Source organism: Panthera leo, chromosome A2 (assembly GCF_018350215.1).
Source record: "Panthera leo isolate Ple1 chromosome A2, P.leo_Ple1_pat1.1, whole genome shotgun sequence".
Taxonomy (NCBI): domain Eukaryota; kingdom Metazoa; phylum Chordata; class Mammalia; order Carnivora; family Felidae; genus Panthera; species Panthera leo.
Genome location: NC_056680.1, coordinates 21,893,863 through 21,918,827, shown reverse-complemented (window position 1 = coordinate 21,918,827; position 24,965 = coordinate 21,893,863). Strand labels below are relative to the sequence as shown.

Below are 24,965 nucleotides of genomic sequence, written 5' to 3'. Positions count from 1 at the left end.
CCTCTCTGCCAGAGTTCTATAGCTCCAAAGAGAAAGGAAGAGAGAGGTAGGGGCTGTGCTGGGCTAATTTATGGTAATGTTGAAAAGGCAAGAGGGAAACAGTATAAAATAAGGAAAATCCATTTTGGCCTTAAGGCTGCACTAAGTTCATGGGAAGCATGAAAGGGATCCAAGTTATACTCCCTATCTTTTGTTAGGATCTGGTAGAGCAGCCCACCTTTACGTAAAAAAAGACCAAGCCTGTGGAAGTCCAGGGGCCTCTTAACTTGGACAATAGCCCCTGGCTCTCTAAGAGTTTAAATCACAATAGCCTTGATCTTGGGAGTGACCTCAAAACAAGGACTCGCAGGCACACCAAACAGCACTGGGGAGTGAGGCAGCCAATACTACACAGCAGCTTTCTGGAATGGAAACGAAAGACCTGAGGAGGAAAGAGAATGAGTCTCGCTGAGTGAGGAGAGGGTCTGCTTTCCTTCCCAAAGAACTGACTTCCAGGGTTTCGTTTTCAGCTAAGTCTCCAACGGTGCTAACAAATGAAGCACTCTTATCCAAAGAAAGAACATTCCACACACTATCCTCCAGCCGCTTACCCAGTAGAGCACATCTGTCCAGCCCTCCATGGTGATGCACTGAAACACGGTGAGCATGGCGAAGGCAAAGTTATCGAAGTTGGTGATGCCCCCATTTGGGCCAACCCAGCCACTCCTACACTCCGTGCCATTGGCGGCACATTGGCGTCCATTCCCTGAGAACGCACACGGCGCTGGGTCCTCTTCAGCTATGACATCTGCAAACAGAGCACACAGGCTTCACCACTCAAGACACCAACACCAGGAAGCCCAGAGCTGGTAGAAGCTGAGTGCCCTTGTCAAAGCCTAGAACACCTGCCTCCCACCGGTGCTGTCTCAGACTCCCACTTGACCCTCAAGGTCCACTTCAAAGACTCCCTCTTCTGTGGCATATGACATTTAGGTACTCAGAATCCATTGCTCCCTCCTCTGTCCTGACTCTATAGAACCTTTCTTAAGCCTACAGACAACAATGCTAGTGATGCCTCTCATGTTCTAGTTTTGGGGGTACCTCATCTGGTTTGCCAGGACACATTACATAAGAAATCAGGATAGAAAAGGAGATTAAATCCTCATTTATTCTGAACACAATTCACACTAAGAACTGGCTCAGTACATTTACTGGTATATTTGGCTCCCCCCCCCCCATTTTGTTTTAGATTTTCCCCAAACCATGTAAGTTATTGGGAGGAAAATTAAATTTTTTAAAGCTAGGCTAGCTACCATTTTTCATTACTCACCTGAGTCAGCAAAAAAACATGTTTTGTGCATTTTTCCAATAAAAAGTTCCAATCCTATAATAGCATAGATTATGATTACAAATAATACCAAAAGGGCTATGTGAAGGAGGGGAACCATGGCTTTTATAATGGAGTTCAGGACAACTTGTAAACCTGCAAGAGAGAGAAAGAAGTTTGTGAGCCAGGGAGATTCTTTAAGGAGATGGATGGATGGATGGTTTTATATATATATACATATATATATATGTATATATATGTATGTATATGTGTGTGTGTGTGTGTATATATATATATATATATATCCTGCTCCATATATGACACACAGTAATAAAATTCAAAGAGATATTTAACATTAAATTAACATTGGGGGGGGCGCCTGGGTGGCTCAGTCGGTTAAGCGGCCGACTTCGGCTCAGGTCACGATCTCGCGGTCCGTGAGTTCGAGCCCCGCGTCGGGCTCTGTGCTGCCAGCTCAGAGCCTGGAGCCTGTTTCAGATTCTGTGTCTCCCTCTCTCTCTGACCCTCCCCCGTTCATGCTCTGTCTCTCTCTGTCTCAAAAATAAATAAATGTTAAAAAAAAAATTAAAAAAAAAAAATTAACATTAGGGGCACCTGGGTGGCTCAGTTGGTTAAGTATCCACCTCCTGATTTCTGCTCAGGTCTTGGCCCCACAGTTCATGAGATTGAGCCCTGCATAGGGCTCTGCACAGACAGCATGGACCCTGCTTGGGACTCTCTCTCTCCCTCTCTCTCTGCTCCTCCCCTGCTCACACTCTCTCTCTTTTAAAGTAAATAAATAAACTTAAGAAAAAAAAAGAAAGACATCACTTCTGAATGGGGATAAGACAGAGGACTGGGTAGCAGTGCCTCTCTTGCTAGGGCCCAAGGGTGGAAGAGGATGGATTTCCACAGGTGGGCCTGGGAGAGGGGCTGCTCCAGACAGAGGGAAGAGCATCAGAAGCATGGCAGGTGAGCCAGGCAACGTGGGCCAGGCCAGTGAGTCTTGGTTGGTGGTCAAACAGTGGAGAGAAGATCAGGAAAGAAAAAGCAGATTGCAGCTAGGTAGCTCTGGGTTTTAAACTTGGGTTACAGGGCCAGACTTTTCTCCATTGGCAAAGGCAGACTCTTGAGAAAGAGGAACAAGGCAGTGGGAGGCGAGGCCAGCAGAGAAGTCATTGGGGAGTGCTGGGCTCTCCAGGCAGGACAGCCTGAGGATCAGGATGAATCTAGCAGCCCAGTTTGAGAGGAGGAGAAGGTGCCCATGGAGGCAGGGACTTGAGGCAGACCTGTGCGCCTGAACAAAAACAAGAATGTCAAAAAGGAGGCTCTCCTGGATTGAGGGAGGGAGTGAGAGGGGCAAGAGCCCCCTTAGACCCAGGATGTTTGATGGCGGGCCTAACCTTAAGAGGGTAGTGTGCTGCCACTGCTACATGGACCTGAGAGATGAGGCAACAGGAGTACCCGGAAGCCCTGTATACAGCAATGCTCAGAGCCACAACACACGACAAGACAGACTGTGGAAGGAGGGTTTGTGGAGCAGTACTCAGGTCAGGAGGGGTGGGCAGAAGCTGGAGACTGAGGGTGAGTGCTGGGCAGGAAACCAGAACCCACACTGCAGCCAGGCTTCCTAATTCCTGTGTTTAGCATCTTGGTTCTTCCCCCCCACCCCACCCCAACCCCTGCCCAGGAGCACAGCTCCCTACACATATTCAAAGAACAAAAGAGTGTAAGATGCCAAGACACTAGAAGCAAGTCAGACAGAAATCAGAACACACCAAGTGAAGAGAAGAATATTCATTAGCGATAATAACAAAAGTTAACCATGATTGGAAGTCCACGGAGAGACGTGAGGGATGAGATGGGGAGGGTAAACCGAGATTTCACTCAAGAAGAGACTATCTTTCCAAGACCCATATTACAACCTAAATCCTAGGTATTATCTTCAGATAGTTAAATGTTCAAATGGTTTTAGAAAAACAAATGATTAATAAATTTTTAATGTTTTCACCTTCTATCAGAAATAGATAAAAAGAAGTATCTGCTCTTATCTACTTGGACAGGGGTTTGTTTTTTTGTTTGGAGGAATTTTTTTTTTTTTTAAGACATGGATGGTCCATTCAAAATCATCTGGCAGTTAGTGCTTCTGAATTCTATGGTAGTGAGCTGTATGTTTCATGAACATGTTTGTTCATTGTAACTACTGTATTTCAGATTGGCCAAATTTATGAGATAATGAGGTTTATCTTCATGTGAACATGTAGACTTTCCTGACATTGGACTCCTTTGTACATAATCAGTGTGTACAGTAGAGCTCATGGGACTCCAGTTAAGGAGAGAGTGGGATGGAATGTGAAGAACACTAAGCCAGGAACAGGAAGAAAGTGTGTCTGCTCCCTTTTGGCCACCCACTGGCTATGAGAATCTGCACGAGTTGCTACCCCTCCACAGCCCTCGGCTTCTTTGTCTAAAAGATGATGCACAGAGATCAAATGATCTGTAGGGTTCTTTCCCATTTGATGGTCCAGGATTCTGACAAATATTATCAGAGCATGGATGGTTAAGAACCCCATGAATGCCTGAGGCACTCCCTTTTGAAATACACATTTACCTCCCAACAAATAAATATATATTCACGAACAAACACAAAATCATGTCTTATAGAACAGTCTGAATTCTCTATAGAAGGAACAAGACAATTCCCAGGTAAGTGTAAACAGTCACACCTTCCCTGGCATTTCTAAAAAATTCAGAGTTCTTAAAAAATCACTAGGTCCCAGTTGCCAACCAGCATGGGAAACATCAGGACCCAGAGCCTCTGACCCATCTCCCCAAAGCCCAGTGGGGGCTGATGTGAGACATGGATGTCCTCCACTAGCACAGTGAATAAATATGGGCTGAAAAGTCCTCACACAAGACTTAGGTCCCCATTTCTCCCCGTCCACCTCTGGGACAGTGTGATGCAGAACTCCATCACATTACAAAGAAGAAAAGAAAGAAATATAGTTTAAAACTGTTCTCAAGAGCATCTGGGAGCACAAGTCATTTAGTGAAAACCTCATTAGGCAAGGAAGCCACAACAATGATGTAGGAGTTCGGAGAGCTTCACTGGCCAGTCGTGCACGTGCAAAGCCACAGCACCTGCTTGTCCTTACAACACACATTGTAAGCAAGCTGCCCTGTCATGTGCTCTTTGAGGGGGAAAAGGTTGTCGTGGTTACTCTGAGATCAGATTACGCTATAACGACTAAATCTGAAAGAACATGTTTGCTCACTGAACTTTTCATTTCATCGTGTTACACATAAGAGAACCAGTCATTTCCAAGGTATTTCTATTTTTCTCAATTGCTTCCAGACAGTTCTGTGGTTTTGACTTGTGCTGATCTTTTTCAATGAAAATAAATGAACCATCTGGAAAAACAAGTACACATAAAACACCACTTCCTACATTTTCAAATGTTAAATTTGGAAATCTTTTTTTTTTCCAGAGAATTTTTGGTGTGTCCTGAGTGCCAACAGGTTTAATAAAAATTTCATGAAGAACTTCTGGAAAGGCAAAAACATGATCTGTGCTCTTTTGATGGCTTTATGAGTCGTGAAAAACAGACACACCCTGTCATCTCAGATCCTTCCTCCAGCCGGAGCAGGCAGCCACCTCACCACCACAGTCCCTGGAGAGGTGCTAGGACGTCTACCCTCACGTCCCCAGCAGGGGCATCCTCGCAGGGGCAGAGCCCAGCGAAGCGGCATGCTCCGTGTTCCTCAGAGAAGCAGAAGCAGCCTGCAGCTCCTGGACAGAGCACCGACCAGACATCCGTTCCAACTCAGGTGGCATTCAACCTGGCCTAGACGTCCAGAGCAAAAAGCAGACTAGGACTTGGCATGGAGGGGTACACACCCTAGTGGAGAAAATAGCATCTCTCACCACAGAGGGCCACCTCTGTGCTCCAGACCTTGAACTGGGGACTCTCCCCATATTATCCCTTTCAGTCCTCACAACAACCTGCAAGCCAGTCCTACAGAACCCCAGGGAAGACCCAGAAGCATCCACCTCTCCCCTCCCAAGAGCCAGATGGGCACAACTCTTAATAGTGGAGAGCAGAGTAGACTCTTTGGGAGTCCAGCCTCCTGCTGCTGCTCGCTTTGAAGAAAGGCAGTTGGTTGTGAGCCCTCTGTCACCCTCCTCTGCACAAACCACCATTTTCAGAGGGGGCAGACCTGGGAGCAGGAGGAGGCTGCAGCAGCAAGGTGTCCGAAGAGGAAAACCAGACTGGAAGCAGGAAGCCTGACCTCAAGGCCCCGTGTCACCACTCACTCCATATCTGTGCGAGAGAAGATTCTCCCGCAATATCAGGAAGACAACAGTTGCCACTGGCCCTTTCTTGGGGCTATCATTGGGGTCCAAAATGACCACACAAGCAAAAGTGTGTTGTGAACTGTGAAGGCCTCCGTGGTCATCTGCGAACCCCCTGGCTGGCACACAGCAACTCACCTCGCAACACTCAGCTCCAGAATCCTGAGCCCCACCCAGAAGAAAAACAAGTCAACAAACGCCTGGCTTTAGGAAACAAGACGTGCTTACTGGGTACTCCTGACACTAGTCGAAGTGGTCGTAACACTCGAAAGGCTCGGAGGGCTTTGACATCGAAGCCTCCTGACTTGCCACTGGAGTGGTTACCGCCTTCTGTTTCTTTGGTTAATTGTTCCAGAATTACACTAAACAATCTGAAAAAAGGAAGAAAGGAAGAATTGTTAGAGTCTGTCACCCAGGGAAGCAAAACAGGATGATAATAGTAGTTATTTCTGAACAAGGGCTAATTCTGTGGGGCTGCTGACTAAATAAAGGGGAAGCAAGGCAAAGGCAAGCATTTGAATCCCGAAAGCAACCCCTACATGTAACAAGACTGGCAACAAGGACTGAGTCATCTGTTTTCCTGCCAACAGAGCATCCCTGACCAAGTCAGACCCCACAGAAGAGGGGCTCACCATGGATCCAATGATGACAAGTGGAATTGCCCAAACAGAAGTAACAAGGAAACAAACATGGCGGCTACCATTTATACACATTCACTAGGTGCAAGCACTTTATACATCATTATCTCAATCCTCACAAAGTGCTATGCAGTAGTAATTCTTATTATTTCACAAGTGAGGAAACAAACTTGATGAGAACAAGTAATTTGCCCAAGGTCACACTACTAGGGTAGAACTATTGTATGAAATCCAGGTGTGTCAGCCCCACTAGCATGTGGGTCCCATGAGGGCAGGGACTTTTAATCTGTGTTGTTCATTTGCTCATTTAGTCTGTTCAAGCCTAGTGCCTAGAACGGTTCTTAACACAGAAGCCACTCAAAACTTATCTGATGAGTAAATCAATGGGTGAATATTGACTTCAAAATACTGAATCTTAACCAATGTGTTATACCATTTCTGGTACAGCCACCGACATACCCACACGCACCTCCACCCTCCCAGGGAGGGATGTTCAAGGAATGATGTAAATCACAGATGCTGAGGAGATGTGCAAAGGCCAGAAGCAGTAAACCAAGGTAAGGTATTAATATCGTCATCTTCTCTTTTGAAATGTGCATAATATTGTATCTGGCAGCCACGACACATTTTTTCCTACTCTCCAAAGGTTTTTAGGATAAAGCTATTTTCAGACAATCTGCTCACTTGACAGTTACTTTTGCTCTTTCAAATAAACATTTATTCTTTGGAATTATTGCTTGTTTTTCAGAATAAATATAAATTTGCCCATTTCAAATAGAATCAACTCTGGCCAATCAGATTGTGGGGGTGATTGGCCCAACAACAGAGAAAAGGTTTCTAAAGTTTAATTAGCAGCCAAAGTAGAAACTCTGCCCTCACTGGCATGCCTCTGGATTGCCAAGACACTAAGTCCATAAAATACAGGGTGGTCTGATTACAGTCCTGATTGGGCACAGTCATATCGCTCTGGGGCATTTAAAGACCAGCCATTTGTTTTAACAACACTATGGCAATTAGCAGTGACCCAGGCAGGGGGAGAGGGAGGTGGCGCTAGGGGGGAATAAATCAAGTCTCTACCTTTTCAAACCTTCAGATGGGCTCTCCCTAGTTATGACTAGGGAAATAGACCAAACTTATAACTGGCTTCTCTCATTAGTATAGGGTTTTGTTTTTTTTTATTACTCTAAACCCCTGCAGCAAGGCTCAAGTTAAAAGTCTCCCCTCCAAAACAAGTTCATAGCTTTGCAAAAACAAAGAAAACAGAAGAAAGAAAACCTCAAACTCTTCTGAAATGTGTCAGCCGCAGGAATTTTCATCCCAAAGGGTTAGGAAAGTAATTTATGCAGGTGGTGACTGAAGATCACTTTCAAATATCAGTGTTTTACAGGACATACATCATGGTCCTTTTACCCCTCGTTCTTCAGCAATGCCCTTCATAACAGGTGAATGGTGTCTCTCTCCCATTACAGAGGAACCTGAGTCAGAGAGGGAAGCTGGCTGCCTTTTCCTGACAGCCAAGAGTATAAGGGGTTGGGGCTGGCTTCCATTCCTAAGAGTTAGCAGGCACTAGGAAAGCTCCTCTCCTTCTCTGGGCCTCAGTTTTCCCCTCTGTAAAATGAAAAAACTGGAACTAAATGAACCAGAGCCCTGCCTTTCCCATTCTAATACTCTGTGATTCTACTCCCTTTACCACTTACGCCCTCCACCCCCAACAAAAAAAGTACCGCATGCCTAGAGAGCTCAGGACATGAAGACAAAGTATTTGATCCTAGACTGTTATTAAGTTTATCCCAACACAGGAGAAAAAGGCAAGGAGATACCTAGTAGCAACAGAATGAGCCCCCATGTCCTTCTTCACAAAGCTTAAGTGATGAGCCTGAATGCTTGAAATATATGTTGACTGAAGCTTTAGGTGGGTGGAATAAACTTTTCTATACACTATCAGCTCCAGTAGACCCATTGAGTACTCTTGTGGTCACATCATTACAGTTAACATTTTAGAAGTATCAATTACTTTCTTAATGTCTCTGTTAGTGGGAATCTTGACAAAAGCAATAGGTCACAGTTGGCTTGGAATGGAAAATCCACTGGATTGAGATACATCCTGTAGTTGGAAACTTAAGGGAGTAGAAATTTGATGCACATGAAGACATAGTAAGTTTTCTTTTTTTGACTTTTCTTCTGCTCTTTGACTACAATTTAGTGCATATTTTAGATGAAAAATAATCTGATGTTCTAAAGTTCTTTGCATTTATTAAGACCAATGAGTCCATTCCTACTTTAATTTCCCAGATGAGTTTTTACTTTTTAATTTTATTGCAGATCAATTTATATATAAAATGCACTTGTTTAAAGTATACAGTGAGAGGATTCTTGACAAACACAGAGGTCCAAGTACAAACACCACAGTCAAGATACAGGACAATTCCACCATCCCCAACAGTTCTTTGATGCCTCTGTGCAATCACCTCCCTCTCAGCTCAAACTTAGATATCCACTGATTGGCTGCTTATCACTTTGGGTTGTCTTTTCCCTTTTCTAGAACCTTATACAAATGAAATCATACAGTATATGTTCTTTTAACTTCTTTTGCTCACCATATTTTTGAGATTTATCCAAGTTGTTACATTTCTCCACAGTTCATTTCTTTTCATTGTTCGGTGATATTCCATTGTAGTACATAAATGTACATAATGTAGTACATAAATGTACATAATGTAGTACATAATGTGGTACATATGTAGTACATAAATGTACTACAATGAATGTATCCATTCACCTGTTAAGAGATATTTGTCTTGTTTCCAGTTTTTCTCCGTTATGAATAAAGTCTCTGGGAACATGTGTTTTCATTTATTTGGGTAAGTACCTAAGAGTAATACTGGTAATATGGTCGTGTGGTTAGTGTATGATTAACATTAGAGGAAACTAGCAAACTTTTCCAAAGTGACTGAACCATTTTCCATTTCTACAAGCAGTGTATGAGAGTTCCAGTTGCTCCGTATCTTGGCTAACATTTGGTATTGTCAGTCTTTTTATATTTAGTAATGCTGGTAGGTACGTAGTGCGTCATTGTGGTTTTAATTTGTACTTCTCTAATTCTAATGATGTAGAACATCTTTTCAGGTGCTTGTTGACCATTTACACATCTTCTTTTGTGGAGATCTGTTCAAATCTTTTGCCCATTTATATACTGGGTTGTCTTCCTACTAATGGGTTATAAGAGATCTTTATATATTCTGAATGCAAGTCCTTTGTCATATATATGTATTGTGAATATTTTTCCCACTCTGTGCTTAATTTTTAATTTTCCTCACACAATCTTTTCAAGAAAAATTATAAATTTTGATAAGCTCCAAAATTTTAATTATTTCTTTTTTGGCTAGTACTTTTTGGTTCCTAAGAAATCTGCCCTCCCTAAGTCATAAAAATCTATATTTTTACATTTTACATTTTTACATTCTATATTTTTAACTTTCACATATAGGCTTATGATCCATTTTAAGGTAATATTTGTGTAGGTTATTAGGTAGGAATAAATATTCTTCTTTTTTTCATGTGGATAAATAGTTGTTCCATTGCCATTTGTTGAAAACTAACTACAATTTATAATTCAACTCATTGAATTATCAAGGCAGCTTTGTCTAAAATCAATTGCTCACATACATATGGGTCTATTTCTAGATTCCCTAGTCTATTCCATTGATCTTTATAACTACTTCTTATGCCAACATCAGTCTTGGCTACCGGAGTTTTATAGCAAGCCTAAAGATCAGGTTCCAGCTTAGTCCTTAAACATTTCTTTGTCTAGTTTAGGGCCTCTCTAATTACTGTATCAGTTTTAGAATAAATCTGTCAATCTACAGAAATCTTTCTGGGATTTAGATTCAGTCTATAGCAAAGTTTGAGAAGAACTGATATCCTAACAATAATTGAGTCTTCCAATCCATGAACACAACATTCCATTTATTTAGGTATTCTTTCATTTCTCTCAGCAAAGTTTAGTCATTTGCAATGTGCTATTTTTCCCTAAATATTTCATGCTTTTTGATGCTATAGTAAATAATGTCTTTAAAATTTCACTTTCTATTGGTTCATGACTAGCATATAAGTTTTTAAAATACTTTTTAAATACTAACCTCTACCCAGAAACACTGCTAAATTCATTTAGAGCACATAATTTTGTATGATTTTGCTGTTCTTAAATTCGTTAAGACTTATTTTATGGCCCATAATATTTCTTGGTCAATGTTCCATGTATATGCATGTGAAAAGAATGTGCATTCTGGTCTAGAGTAGTGTGTTCTAAAAATGCCAATTAAGTCAAGTTTGTTGATGGCACTGTTCATATATCCCTATATACCTAGTGATTTTCTGTCTAGATGTTCTATCAACACCCTTCAAGAGAGAAGTATTAAAATGTACAGATTTGTCCATTCCACCTTAAGTTCTTTTCAGTTTTTGCTTAGTGTATTTTGAAGCCTTGTTATTAGGCATACACACACACACACACACACACACACACACACACACACTTAGGATTATTACATCTTCATGAAAGAATTCTTTCATCACTATGAAATGTCTTTTTCCTGGATAATATTCCTTGTTCTCAAGTCTACTTTGTTGGACTAATATTGCCACTCTACCTTTATTCTGATTAATTTTCACATGGCATATATTTTTCTGGCCTTCGAATTTCAAATTATTTGTGTCTTTATAAGTTAGGGTTCTTGTAGACACTATAGAGTTGGGTCTGGTTTTTTACATATAAAATCTGATAAACTCTGGACTCTTATAAGGATTTAGCTGGATTTAAATCTACTATCTTGCTGTTTGTTTTCTGTTTGCCCTGCCCATTGTTCCTCTTTAATTCATACCTGACTTTTTTGAATTAATTGAACTTTTAAAAATTCCATTTAATATCCAACATAGGCTTATTAACTATATCTTTTTATTTTTCTAGTAGCTGCACTAGGGCAAGTGTCAGCAAAAATCTATAGAGTGTCAGATAGCAACTATTTTAGGATTTTCAGGCCACAGGATCCCTGTCACAACTATTCAACTTTGCCATCCTAACACCAAATAGCCAAATAGATATGAGTGAGTCTGACTGTCTTCCAATAAAACAATCTTCCAAAGCACACAGGAAAATACTTTGTCAACGTGAAAAATAAAAAAGGCAATAAACCATATTTGGCTTACAGTCTAAATTTTGTCAGCCTGTGCTCTAGGGTTTACAATATACATCTTGAACTTAATACAGTCTACTTTCAGATAATATTTTATCATATTTACCACCAACTGTATAAGCTCTTTTCAAAAGTACTTGGCTTTTTCCTTCTTTCTGTCCTTTGTGCTATTGTTGTCACATATTTTACTTTCATAGAAGCTGCAAACTCCTCAATACATTGTTACTACTTGTGCCTTAAACAATCAAGTACTTTTAAAGAGATTTTAAAATGAGAAAAAAATTTTTTTTATTTACCCATGAATTTACCCTTTCTGGCATTCTCCATTTCTTTTTAATAGATCCATAATTTCTACCTGGTTTCATTTTCCCTCAGTGTGAAGAAATTCCTTTAGTAATTGTTGAGATGAGGGTTTATTGGTGGTGAATTCTCAGCTTTGGTTTGTCTGAAAAAGTCTGTTTTTACTTCAATTTGGAAAGATATCTTTACTGAATAAGAATTCTAGGTTGACATTTTCTCTAGTACTTTAAAGATCTCTCTCTATTGTCTTCCAGCTTGTATGGTGCTGATGAGAAGTCTAGGGATGTCTTTTTCTCTGATTACTTTTTCAGATTTTCTCTTTATCCTTGGTTTTGAGCAATTTCATTATGATTATGACATACTTTGATGTAGCTTTCTTCATGTTTACTTTGCTCGAGCTTTGTTGAGCTTCTTGAATTTGTGAGTTTATGTTTTTCATCACATTTAGAAAATTTGGAGTCATTTAAAAATTTTTTCTGTCTCTCCTCTATCTCCTCTCCTTTGAGACCCCAAATATACATATGTTAGACCACCTGATATTGCCCCACAGGTCATCAAGGGCATGTTCAGTTTTTCTCTGTCAACATTCTTTGTGTTATTGCTAGGTCTTCAAGCTCCTTGATATTTTTCTTCTATTGTATCTAATTTGTTATTAAGCCAATCCAGGGGAAATTTTCAGCTCTCAAAGTCCCATGTCGTTCTTTCTAATATTGTCCCATCATTTCACATTGTGGCCATGTATTCCTTTAGGTCCATATACATATTCATAATAGGTATTTTTAAAGTCTTGTAAAGAAATTCTCTATTAATTCCACCATCTTTGTCATTTGTAGGTCTGTTTCTACAGATGGAATTTCCTCCTTATGGGTCATATGTCTTAATACGGCTATAATATTTGACAGAATGCTGGACAATAGCTAAGTATCTATATTTTGTCATCTTCTTTTAAAGAGTTTTGAGTTTTGTTTTCGCAGGCAGTTTGTTTTGCACCTCAGTTGGCTCCTTTTCAGGCTTCTTCTCAACCATTATTAGAAAGGAATTCAGGTGACCATTACTCTATAGCAGGGGTTGGCAAAACTGTTCTGTAAGGGGCCAGAGAGTAAATAGTTCAGGGTTTGTGGACCTAAACTACTCAATTCAACTGTGTAAACAAACACGTGTGACTATGTTACAATAAAACTTTATTTACAAAAATTTGTGGCAGGCTGAATTTGTCCTGGTGGCCATATTTTCCCAACCCCTGCTACTAATGGCCATTCTGGGCTCTCTAATGACAGTCCAGGGTGTCTATTGAGGTCCTTCCATTCTTGCTGGTCATAACTTGAACATCTCCCAGACCTGTGTGAGCTCTAGTTATTATTCAGCTTATAGTCTCCAGCTTTTCTTTTTCTCCCTAATAGCATTATTTGACTGGCCTCATGGATTCTCACTCCCTGTAAGTGTAGATTACACTTCAGGCAAAGCTCAAGAGGACTCCAAAGCATATTTATGGAGCTCTTTCCCTGAAAAGCCCTTTCCCTTCTCCTCCCATGCTACACCTGTCAAATTTCAGCCCCACTGGCCTTACTGGATTCTTGTCTCTGTCTCCTCAATGCAATGAGACCACCATCTCTGTTCAGTTCCATGTCTTTGTGCTCTTCTATAGTCTGAAAAATATCTCCAGGTAGAAAGCTGAGGAAACTGTAGGGTAGGGATAAAAGAAACGGAGCTAAGCATCTCCATCCTGTAGCTGAACAGAAAGTCCTGGGTCAGAAGAGGCACAGTGAGATTGTTCCAGAACCAAGAGACTTGCAAGGCTCCTGCTTGCCATTCCTTATTAGAGTTCACCAAATACAGGAAGGTACGGACATACCTACTACCTGTTCACTTTAGCTGCACTACCTTTGTGGTAATACTGTAGGCACCATGTACTGTGGTGGTTTTTGCAAAAGCTGACTTTTTTTTCCCTTAAGTCTAATTATCCCACTGGGCCACCATTTTGGATCCCATTTGAACTTCCTAGGTTTGAAAGAGCAGGCTTAAAATTTATCCCACTCTAACATCCAGCTGTCTCCCATGAAAAGCCAAAGTATTCATGATTTAAAAAAACAACCCATAAGAAAAATTACTTTGCTCAATTTCAAAAGGCAGTTGAACAAAGTTATGGAGATGAAAACAGAGAGGTCATTTAACGATCTCTCTGTAGGACCAAATATAATTTTAGGAGCAACCCACTTTACTGCTAGATAATGAAGACTCTATGAAGGGATAGATCTTCTTTTCCTATCTGGGTATTTGGTCCAAAGGCCTAGCACTCCTCTGACACAGATTCAGTTTTTCCTCTTGCTGGCAAAATTTCCAGGTGTGGAAGGATCAGAATAACACAACACAGGCCACTGTTTTTTAATACCCTCCTTTAACTAAAACTGTTGGTGTGTCTCTTCCTTTGACAGGATTTCAGAATAATGCCTACTTTCTCTGCATTTTCCAGCTTATTTCATTTCATGCCAGATACCTGATATTATTCAGACACTTGTTTTGTTATTTCAAATGGATGGTAGCATGCCAAAGTTTTTCCCACCAGTCAGCAAAAAAAAATTAATAGCTTTGCTCAAGGGATGTTAAATAGCAGAGTATCTCACTTCTATGAAGGATTTATTACTGTTTTAGTGTTTTGTGTTTTTTTTTAAACTAACAGAGTGCTAAGTGTAAGAGTTCTACTCATTTGAGTCTAACCACTAGCACGGCTGGCCTGTTTGTGAAGACCCAAGGCCTTGTAAAATGAAACCCTCTTAAATCAAGAGCTTCAACTTCCTTCTTTAATACACTACTGGAAGGGAAGTAAAAACAATGAGGGGATTCAAACTGGTCTCTTCCCAGAGGCAGATAGCAGCATCACCCATCACTAGCATCACTCCAAAACACTCCCGGCAGGTTCCGGCCACAATTGCTGGCAGAGAGGAGTAACCATGTTCCCTCAAAAGACTGTGTTTTTCATTGCTCCATGCCTCCCATCTTCCAAACATTTTCCCCAAAATAAAAGGGACTTACCCTACTATTACTATAACAAAATCCAGTAAATTCCATCCATTCCTAACATAAGCATTAGGATGTAGCAATAATCCATATGCTATAATCTTCAAAAATGTCTCGACTGTAAAAATAATCAGGAAGGCATATTCTACTTTTTCCTGTAAAGAGAAACAAAAAGGGGGGGGGGCGTGGAGAGAAGAAGAAAAAGAGACAGGAATTAGATTCAACATCTCTGAGATATAAGCATTTTCTCCAAGCAAAGTTTTATTATGAGAAATGGCACCATTAACACAGCACCTGTGCCAGGAAAGCGTTTTAATTCTAACACTGAATTTCTCATAAGCAGCTAAGTGTAAAACACTTTTCATTCCAGGCTGCATGACTGCATTTTGCCACCTGCCCTGATGCGTGTGCAATGAGTCTGCCTAGGACATAACGGGCATGTTTGTTATTTGCACACATTTGCAAAATGCAGCATGTTTTCCTCCTGAGATTGCCAAATTAGGCCCAGAAAAGCACAAGGGTACAACAAAGATCTCAACAGTGGCTTTGAACAGAATGTCCTTTGGATGAAGGGAAGGTGCATCTGCTTTGACCCTCTCTCTTCCTCTTGGGTTTACACTTGATTTCTAATCCAGGGTCCTCTTTGTCTCAGAGCAGCAAGGTGACCTTGGCAAGTGCCTCCTCTCCTCTGGACCTAAGCTTCCTCACCAGCACAGAAGGGGAGCATATTCAGGATGGCAAATCCCCTGCCTGCATACTGGCATGTGGCCTCTCCCAGCTGACACTGCCAAGTGGTCGCCATACACCGTCCCAGGGAGCCTGGGTTCAGCCTCTGTGTCCTTCCCTCCTACCAGCCCCAGCAGCCATTCCCATCTGGCTGCCCAGATCTCTGAGATTCAGCCCTCAGGCTAGGTGACTCTTAGAATCCTTCCCATTCCAATTCATGCAACTCTGTGAGTCCAGAGAACACATCCATCAGCAGGTCTAAAAATGTTGACTCCTTTCCTCTTTTATAAAGGTTTTCTTTATGCAGCTTCAGCTTTAATAGAAATACCAACCCACTGGGATGTGTGCAATTAATTTTATAAGAGGCATTCCCTGGCAAGAGGCTACTTAATAACTCAATGAAAAACCATCAGCAATTAAAACTCTTCCACGTGGGCCATAAAGTCCTCCACAAATATTAATTCTACCCTGTGGGACCTGAGGAAAGTAAGCAATACCTTAGGAAAATGGAAGTCATGGAATTCACTTATTAAGATGCCCAGTGCAAGAGGTCAAATAAATTTGGCTCAGGAAACACTCAGTGAGCACCTATTCTACATAACAGACCCCATACCAGGAGCCAGGATTAGAAAAATGTCTCCACCACGGTCCCCTAAAGGTTTAGTCTGGTGGGTAAGGGAAGGTTTCAAACATAAACACTGAGAATGTCCCAAGACAGGTAACTGAAAGAGCAGTTGTACATCTTGAGCACTCTGACAAGGCCAAGGGACTAACTAGTTCACTCCTCCTTCACCAGGACTTTGCTTTGCTGTATGTGACCACTACTAGGTAGGCTAAGCCGCCCTGCTACCAAAGTGCTACCCTTCTGTCACCTGGCCTGACCTTCCCCACGTTTTGCCCCACATCCTCCCTCTTTACCACCAGAGCCACCGTCCAACCACTGCTGGACTCCAGCCTTCACCCTCATTCCTGACTTCCCACTGGTCTTGCAAAAAGCCAGTTCATCAGTTCTTCCCTCCCGTGTCTCTGTTGTCCTTAACCTGTCCTCCAGAGCTCCCTTTTATCCTTGAACACCATCAGAGAGGTCTAATAAACTCTTTTGTGATGTGAGTTAGTCAGAGTCAGTGTGTTTTCAATGTATAGAACCTCACTCACCCCAACCTCCATACCCATGCTGCCCCCAGAACTCTCAACTGGTCCCATTCTCAGCCTAGCTCATCCCACGTACCCAATACCCTTCACCAGACTGCCAGAACCCTCCTTGACCAGGACCCTTCTCCTTCCACACAGTCGTGCCCTCCAGACACACGTGAGCCTCCAAACCTCCAGCAACTCCCTTCTTTACTCTCCATATTCCCTGTAAGCCTCACACTAGGACCAACTTTGCTCCTGGCTAGGGAGGAGAGATCCCGGAAGGCTTCAATGGGGCCAGTGAGAGCTATGAGAGCTAAAAGGAGAAAGCAATTCTGTTACTTGAACCAGAAGCAAAAATCCCTGAAAATACCAATTCACTGTACTCAAATTAGACCCTGACCACCAAATGTAGATTGTCAATATGTTTTCAAGACTTAGAATTCTACGCGAACAAGATAAGCTAAAAACAGCACGCTGGTTTTACAATTCCTCTTCCCTTTTTATCCCTTCTGCTTTATTTACTAGGCCAGACAGAGAAAAAAGGCTTTTGCTGCCATCAATATTCATAGCAGTTACATCCCTACGTCAACACAGTGCTATACTTTAGAGCAGAAAAACAAGGCAGGGAACAGAGAGTACATCGAGCAAACACAGCTTGTTTTTCCTCTTTGGCTTTTATTTGTAAGTAATATTGCTATAATAATACAAGGGTCATTAGTATAACTGAATTGTTTAGGGTTCTTTTATATCCTCTTCTCTTGTCCTCCTCTCTCTCCTTTTAAAGAATTAGGTTTCTCTTTCCAAAAATCCTTAGTGCATTACTTGATGGAATTGATTGTAGGAAATATAACTTTGCTTTAATGTGATTCTTTATTACAGAGACTCTACCATGATGCCAACTGAACCATCACAGCCTGGAGAGCATACTAGACCAGTTTGTTAGAAGCCAGTGTCGTTCTCATCCCCAGCCATTTAAAAGGACTCCTATAAAACAAATACACCTCCACAGTAAGCAAATGCAATATAAAAAAAACTTTTGCAAAACAGCAATCATGGGAAGGAGAGGTAATTATTTACATCACAAAAGAATTGTTCATTTGAGAAAAGAATGTTGAGCTGGTAATTTGAAAAGGAAGTCCACCAGGAAGGTCAGGTTCCTAACTGAGCAAGGTGGGAATATACACTCAGTGGAAGGGACCCAATCAGATGTTGCATAGAGAAGATAGGGAGTCTGTGGCCCAGACAGAGGGAAGCACAGAGGAATGGGATGACTGAGGAAAAGGCAAGCAGGAACCCTCCAGAACTAGACATGAAAGGAGGTATCCTGGGGGCAGGGCTGCTTCATAAAAGCTAACAGCCTCAGGCTAAACAGAAAGATAAAATGATTTCTGCATCCCAGTCTCCCCTCATTTGCCAGGCAGGGCCACATGCCACCCAGCCACCAGCAGGATTCTTCTCGCTGGCATGGGATCCTGGGTGGGCAAAAGCAGCCCAATCTCCTTTAAAAAAAAAACACCAGTGGGGTGCCTGCGTGGCTCAGTCAGTTGAGTGTTGGACTTTTCATTTCAGCTCAGGTCATGATCCCAGGGTCTTGGGATCAAGCCCCATGTCAGGCTCTGCACTGAGCATGGAGCCTGCTTAAGATTCTCTCTCTCACTTTCTCTCTGACCCTCTATTTGTGCCTCTTTCTAAAATTAAAAAAAAAATTTTAATTAAAAAAATTTAGGGGTGCCTGGGTGGCTCAGTAGGTTAAGTGTCCAACTTCGGCTCAGGTCATGATCTCACAGTTTGTGAGTTTGAGCCCCACGTCCCGCTCTGTGCTGACAGCTCAGAGCCTGGAGCCTGCTTCGGATTCTGTGTCTCCCTCTCTCTCTGCCCCTCCCCTACTTGCACTCTGTCTCTCAAAAAAAAACAAACATTTAAAAAATTAAAAAAAAACTAAGCACCACCAATTCCTCTTAACCAGACACTACCCTATGTATGGATGAAAGTCACCCATGAGACCACAAGCCACCAGAAATAAAGGTTCCAAATCTAATTCAGAAACCTGATAGATCTTCTTTGAACACTGAAGCTTCACCCTGCAGAAGGGTCTCTACACCAGTAAACCATACACAGGACTTTGAGAAACTGAAACTGTCAACTAGCAATGGGTGGGAGATGCCAGGATCCTTAATTACACCTGGGTCTCTCCTTTCCTGCTCTCAGGGACCCTTTCACTAGTACCGTAGTATGAACATCCACCCACCCATCCATCCATCCATCCACTCACTCACCCATCCCTGGGCACCTGGGCCCTCCTCAGAAAGCCTGATGTGTATCTTCACAGAGTTCCCAACCTGCTATCCGAAGATAACAAGGGCTTGATGAGGCAGGTGAGGGTCAACTCTTTGCTTGGGTCATCCATCCACATGGTCCCAAATCTTTGGCAAGGCTCTCTTGGCTGACACCCTGATAGTAGCTGCTGCTCCTTTGCACACCACTCCTCTCACTCTGTGGGTCCCAGGCTCTCTATTGGCAGGGGTCATCTCTTACTGACTTTGTAATCTCAGCACCCAGCACCATACTAGAGTATCATACATAAGGTACTCAACAGGAAGTAGAGAAGAAAAAGAAGAGAAGGAATAGAGCAAGAAAACCAGACTTAAAGGGGGCTAGGAAAACATGAGGTTTTGTGATCCTAGCATATGTACCAAAAAGGGAAACAATGAAGCTATGTCTCTAAGTTGCCATTAACCCTTTCTAGAACAAGCTTGGAAGAAATGGTCACACTGCTGAATCAACAACTGATCCTGATGTCTCATCTGGCCCTCCCTTTCAATCCTGACCTGCACCTCCAGGTAAATTCCTCAACCTTCCTTCCCTAGCTTCCTCTTCCAGCTTTCTTCTCTTCCACGAGAACCCAGCCCTCCATGCGAGGGGCCACCCTGCTTCCCCTTCTGGGGTGCGCACCCTCACGTATGGAAACTCCCCTCTCCAGAGTGAGTACACAACAAATACAGGACTAGAACAAGCCCAGCCTGGGGCAGCGGAAAGAACACAGGGCTCGCAGCCACAGCATCTGTTTTCTGCCAGCCCTGGCTCAGCCACCACTTCAGGCCCACGCCCTGTTCCCTCTTTCTAGAATGGTTCCCCCATCTCACTTTTTCATCAGGCTAAGCTCTACTTGTACTCCAAGGCTCAGCTGAAATAACACTCTCTCAGGGAAACCTTTGCTGACCTCCACAAACTGAGGGCCCACTGTTAGATGTCCTCATGGCCCATCATACATCTTCATGGCCCTATTCACAACCAAAATTTTAATGTTATCTCTTTAATGTTTGTCCCTCCAATAAATGAATTTCTATAAGATCAGAGACTATTTCTATTTCATGCATCATTGTATTCCCAAGGCTTGCCATAAAAATACTCAATATTTATAAATGAATAAATGAGCAAAATGAGAGGTTTTGACCAAACATTATTCACCATCCCTCCCTAAGAAGTTCCATAATTGTTTTAGTCTGCTCAGGCTACCATAACAACATATCATATACCAGGGGGGCTTTAAACAGCAGAGGTCCCTCATGGGGTGTCCCTCAGTCAGATAAGTGACCAACTTCAGCTCAGGTCATGATCTCGCAGCTCGAGACCCTCGTTGGGCTCTGGGTTTATCAACAACTCGGAGCCTGGAGCCTGCTTTGGATTTTGTATCTCCCTCTCTCTCTGTTCTTTCCTGACTCGTGCGCTGTCTTGGTCTCTCTCAAAAATAAGCAAACATTAAAAAAGCAGCAGAGATCCCTCACAGTTCTGGAGACTGGAAGTCAGGGACCAAGGCGCCAGCTAATCTGGTGCCTGATGAGAGCTCTCTCCCTACCTTGCAGAAGGCTGACTTTCTGTTATGTCCTCATCTGGCCTTTCCTCTGTGTGTGTATGTGGAAAGAGATCTCTCTCTACCCCTTCTTTATTTTTTAAAAATGTTTATTTATTTTTAGGAGAGAGACAGAGTGTGAACAGGAGAGGGCAGAGAGAGAGGGAGACACAGAATCTGAAGCAGGCTCCAGGCTCTGAGCTATCAGCACAGAGCCCAGTGCAGGGCTAGAACTCATGAATGGTGAAATCATGACCTGAGCTGAAGTTGGATGCTTAACCAACTGAACCACTCAGGTGCCCCTCTACCTCTTCTTATAAGGGCACTAATCCCATTCATGGGGGCTCCGCCCTCACGACCTAACCACCCCCCTCCAAAGGCCCCACCTCCTAATACCATCACATTGGGAGTTAGAATTTCATATGAATTTGGAGGAGGGGCAGAGGGAAGGGGGCAGCAACATGCAGTCCATAGCAATAATCTCAGGGCCCCCTTGGTTTTGCCCTATTCCAGGAGAAACGTCCGTAACTAAAAGTTAGGGAAAAGCTCTTCTCCATAACCACAGTTTTTCCTGCTCTAATAGGCCAGGCTGGGCTTTTCCAGTCAGAGTAAGGAGCACATGCAAAGGCTAATCATTCAAGGGTGACAAGAGCACAGGGGTGAGGGACAGGCGAGGGTGGGGACACGAGGTCTCGTGGGCCAGGCTACAGGGCTCTCTCTCACCAGGAGAACCAGCAGACTGAACCAGACGGTCTCTTCCAGCTCTAAAACTACAGTTCTCTACCACCTAAGGAGCAAAATCTGGACCTTGGCTTCACAGCGAGGTTCTGCAAGGCCCAGATATCCCCGGGGAAATTGGCCAACCAAAGGCAGCAGCTGTGCTGTCCAGGGGCTGGGTCACTGAGGTCACTGCAGCACATCCAGGCCAGGCTTGCCAAGGGACGCTCCCGCAAGCTGCCATGAACATGGCAGGATGGGACAGTGGGGAGCCTGTGGGAAGGTGGTTACAGTTTCCGTAAGCAATTCCACCTCTAGTAAAAGGGCAGTGGGTGAGCCGCGGGACAGCGGTCAGCAGGCAGGCCTCGGCTCGGGGCCACTTAGATGTAAACAGAGGTAATGTTCTCCTCTGCAGGTATTAATGAAGTATGTACCTCTGGCCTCCAACGGAGGTAGTTTAATGCCCTGTTTACAAGAAGAAACTGGCTGCAATAGACCGGTTGCCTTCATTTTTCTTCACCTTTGGTTTAAAAGTACAAATTTTAGATGACGTTTGTGTCCCCTGAGTCCAATCCCAGTCTCTACAGCTGAGTCACCCTGGTTGAGTCATCTACCCCTGGGCTTCTCTGCTTCCTCATCTGTAGAATAGGAGCAACTGTCCTCACTCCACCCACCCAGGCTATGGTGACAATCAGATTAAGTGGAAGGTGGGAAAAAGTTCCACAAATTGCCCCACACCCCACAATCAAAGGCCCTCCAAAATGAAGACAGACACGAGGCAGCTCTCTCAGTGGCTGGGAGGTGCCATCCTCACAGAAGGCTCTAGAAACTCTCTGAAGATCCAGTGAACCCATGAGCAGCCAGACAGGGAGGACCCTTGCCCGGTGAGAACAAATGGAGGAAGCCAGCTGGATGGCCTAGCTGACCCCGCCATGGAGACCAGCCTCAAAAAATCTTGTTTGTGGGAGGAAAGCAGCATCACACCTGGGGTGGAGGAGGCTGACCGGGCATTCTCTCTGGAAGCGGCTTCCTCACTCACTGGCAGAGCAGTGCCAGTTGCTGCTTTGAGGCCACACCTAACTACACATGGCTCCTACCACCCAGGAAACTGCTGGGGTAATAACAGCACCCTGTCCTTCCTCTGAGAAGTGCTCCTTTTCTACTCTCAGTCCAGGAGCTACAGGAGTTGGCATGTGGCCCAGGCTACTGGTTCAGGGACAGGCATGTGACCGCACATACCAACCAGGTCCAATGAGAGCAACACCTGGGATTTTCACTTCAGCAGCCAGGCAAAACGTTCTGTCATTGGCACAGACTTGGCTCTGAGAGGCGGGAGGCCTGGAGTTACCAGGACACAGAATGAACCACTAGCAACAAGAAAAGCCAAGCCAAAAAAATGGGGAGAGAGTCAAACAGAAAGAGAATCTCAGAGGCCAAGCATCTGGCTCTGATGCCTTTGTGAGAGCCCCTGAATCAAGTTGAACCTGAAGCCAAAATTCTCCTCTCCGGCCTTGGGCTTCTCACAGTTATAAAAGCCAATTCACTGAGCAAGTTTGGGTTGGGTTTTTGGTCAATTACAAACAAAAATACCCTAGCTAACTACATAGTGATCCTACAGGGTCACTTTGCTTCCCTAAAAGTTAAAGCATCTAAGAGAAACTTCAGGCACTCATTTCTCAAGAGATTTAACTCCTTTGAGGAGTCCCTTTGACCCACAGGCTTAGGGATGATTTTCTATATATAGGACCCATAAGCCCTGCAAGCCGTTGCCTCTGGAACTTCATCTAAGTTGGGTCTTCCAAATTTACTCCTTTAAACCCATCCATTCTCTGTTGCTGTCTTCAATTCCAACTGGTTTCCTGCACTCCACACATTCCTTCCTATTAACTTGATGCCTCAGACTTGCCTTGCTTCCCATCCTGCCCATGCTGGGACCTGAACTGTGAGTCCCCTTGGTAGTGGGTGCATTCTGTAGTTGGCAGGCATGCGCTTCCTCACCCAGCTCCAACGCCAAGGTTCTGCCCACCTCCACCCTACCATGCTTGGCAGTTCTAGCACCCTATTTCAATTCAATTCAACATTCATAGGGTATCTACTCTATACCAGGCACATTCCTGAGCACGGCAGAGTCAAAGATGGCTAAGACGTTTGTGTCCTAAAGAAGGACATCATAGGCATGTATAAAAATTTCAAGACAGGGGCACCTGGGTGGCTCAGTTGGTTAAGCATCCGACTTCAGCTCAGGTCATGATTTCATGGTTCGTGAGTTCAAGCCCCGCATTGGGCTCTGTGCTGACAGCTCAGAGCCTGGAGCCTGCTTCAGATTCTGTGTCTCCCTCTCTCTCTGTCCCTCCCTCCCTTTCTCTATCTCTCTCTCAAAAATAAACAAACATTAAAAAATTTTTTTTTAAATTTCAAGACATAGCACATGACAGTCAAAGCCAAAGTAGAGTACTGGGGATCTCCTGTGTAGAAACAGAGGGCATGGAGCCACTAATTGTGTCTAGAGCATTTGGGAAAGCTTCTTTAAAAGTATAGGACTATGTCACATCCAGGAGTGCCTGACTGGCTCCATCAGTTAAGTGGCTAACTTTGGCTCAGGTCATGATCTCACAGTTCATGAGTTCAAGCCCTACATCTGGCTCTCTGCTGATAGCTCAGAGTCTGGAGTCTGCTTCAGATCCTCTGTCTCCCTCTCTCTCTGCCCCTCCCCTGCTTGTGCTCCATCATTCTCTCTCTCAAAAATAAACATTAAAAATTTTTTTTTAAGTATAGGACTGTGTCACACCTAAATTCCTCCATATGGCATCCTCAAGGACCTCTACAATCTGTCTGTGGTCTACCTACCAACAACCATCTGGTATCTGTTACCCCACAGGGTACAGGGCCCCCACTCTACCCCACCCCCTTCCTCCTCCTCTGCTCCAATCCATCAGTTCCCATAACATCCTGCACATACGCCATACTCACTAGAACCTCTGGTCTTTGTGACTGCTCTTCTCTGTGACCCAAAGCACTTCTGTTTACCTCAATCCTGTTCACCATGTCAGGGAAGGCTAGGAAGCTTCATATACTCTTGAGGCCACGAAATAGAACAGAGAAGGGCAGGGCACTGCCCTGTTTCCAGGTCCTGGTCTAGTTGGGAAGGAGAACCCACTGATGTGTTATCTTGTACTGTTTGTAGATTGTCAGTACCTATGGGCAAGAACCACTGTATTTACTTCTGCAGGTTCTCCCACCATCCCAAGAAGAAGACTGAGCCTCAATAGACACTGTGATGGCATCCACCACAAAGAAGAAAGAGAAGAGTCATCATAATCCCAAGGCTGCATTGCTGAGTCCCTGGGCCAACACCCTGTCTCACCATCAGGGTGCAGTGACAGCAGCTCTACCACCCAGGCTAGAATCCCTTTCACCCTCTCCTACTTGGAGATATAGTTTTGCTTTCTTTCCAACCTGTGTTGGCCTTTATATCCCATTCTGACAGCTTGGGTCAAGGAGGATGGCAGGAAGAATATGTGCCCTGTGTAGGGCTCATCAAAGCAACCTGCTGCCTCCCTGGGATGTAAGGGGCCTGGGTCATGTCACAGCTGCCAAACTCCCATCATTCTAGAAAAGCCACATTCTTAGTATTGGTTAGTTTGCATGGCATGAGCCAGTGCTCCAACACATCCATCTCCTTGGCTATGAACAAAGAAATGAGCAAACATTTCAAAATGGCAGGAACTGAGTA

The 24,965-nt window shown here is 43.5% G+C and overlaps 1 protein-coding gene across 1 annotated transcript in view; it reads right to left on the bottom strand.

Annotated features, from left to right (window-relative positions):
* The window catches only part of CACNA1D (calcium voltage-gated channel subunit alpha1 D), a 301,531-nt gene that overhangs the window by 141,474 nt on the left and 135,092 nt on the right, over nt 1-24,965 (bottom strand). Inside the window, exons 4-7 of the mRNA XM_042927310.1 lie at nt 14,821-14,960; nt 5,889-6,031; nt 1,310-1,462; nt 591-787 (exon numbers count right to left, since the gene is read on the bottom strand). Coding sequence (XP_042783244.1) covers nt 591-787; nt 1,310-1,462; nt 5,889-6,031; nt 14,821-14,960 — 633 coding nt within the window. The remainder of the gene's footprint in view (nt 1-590; nt 788-1,309; nt 1,463-5,888; nt 6,032-14,820; nt 14,961-24,965) is intronic.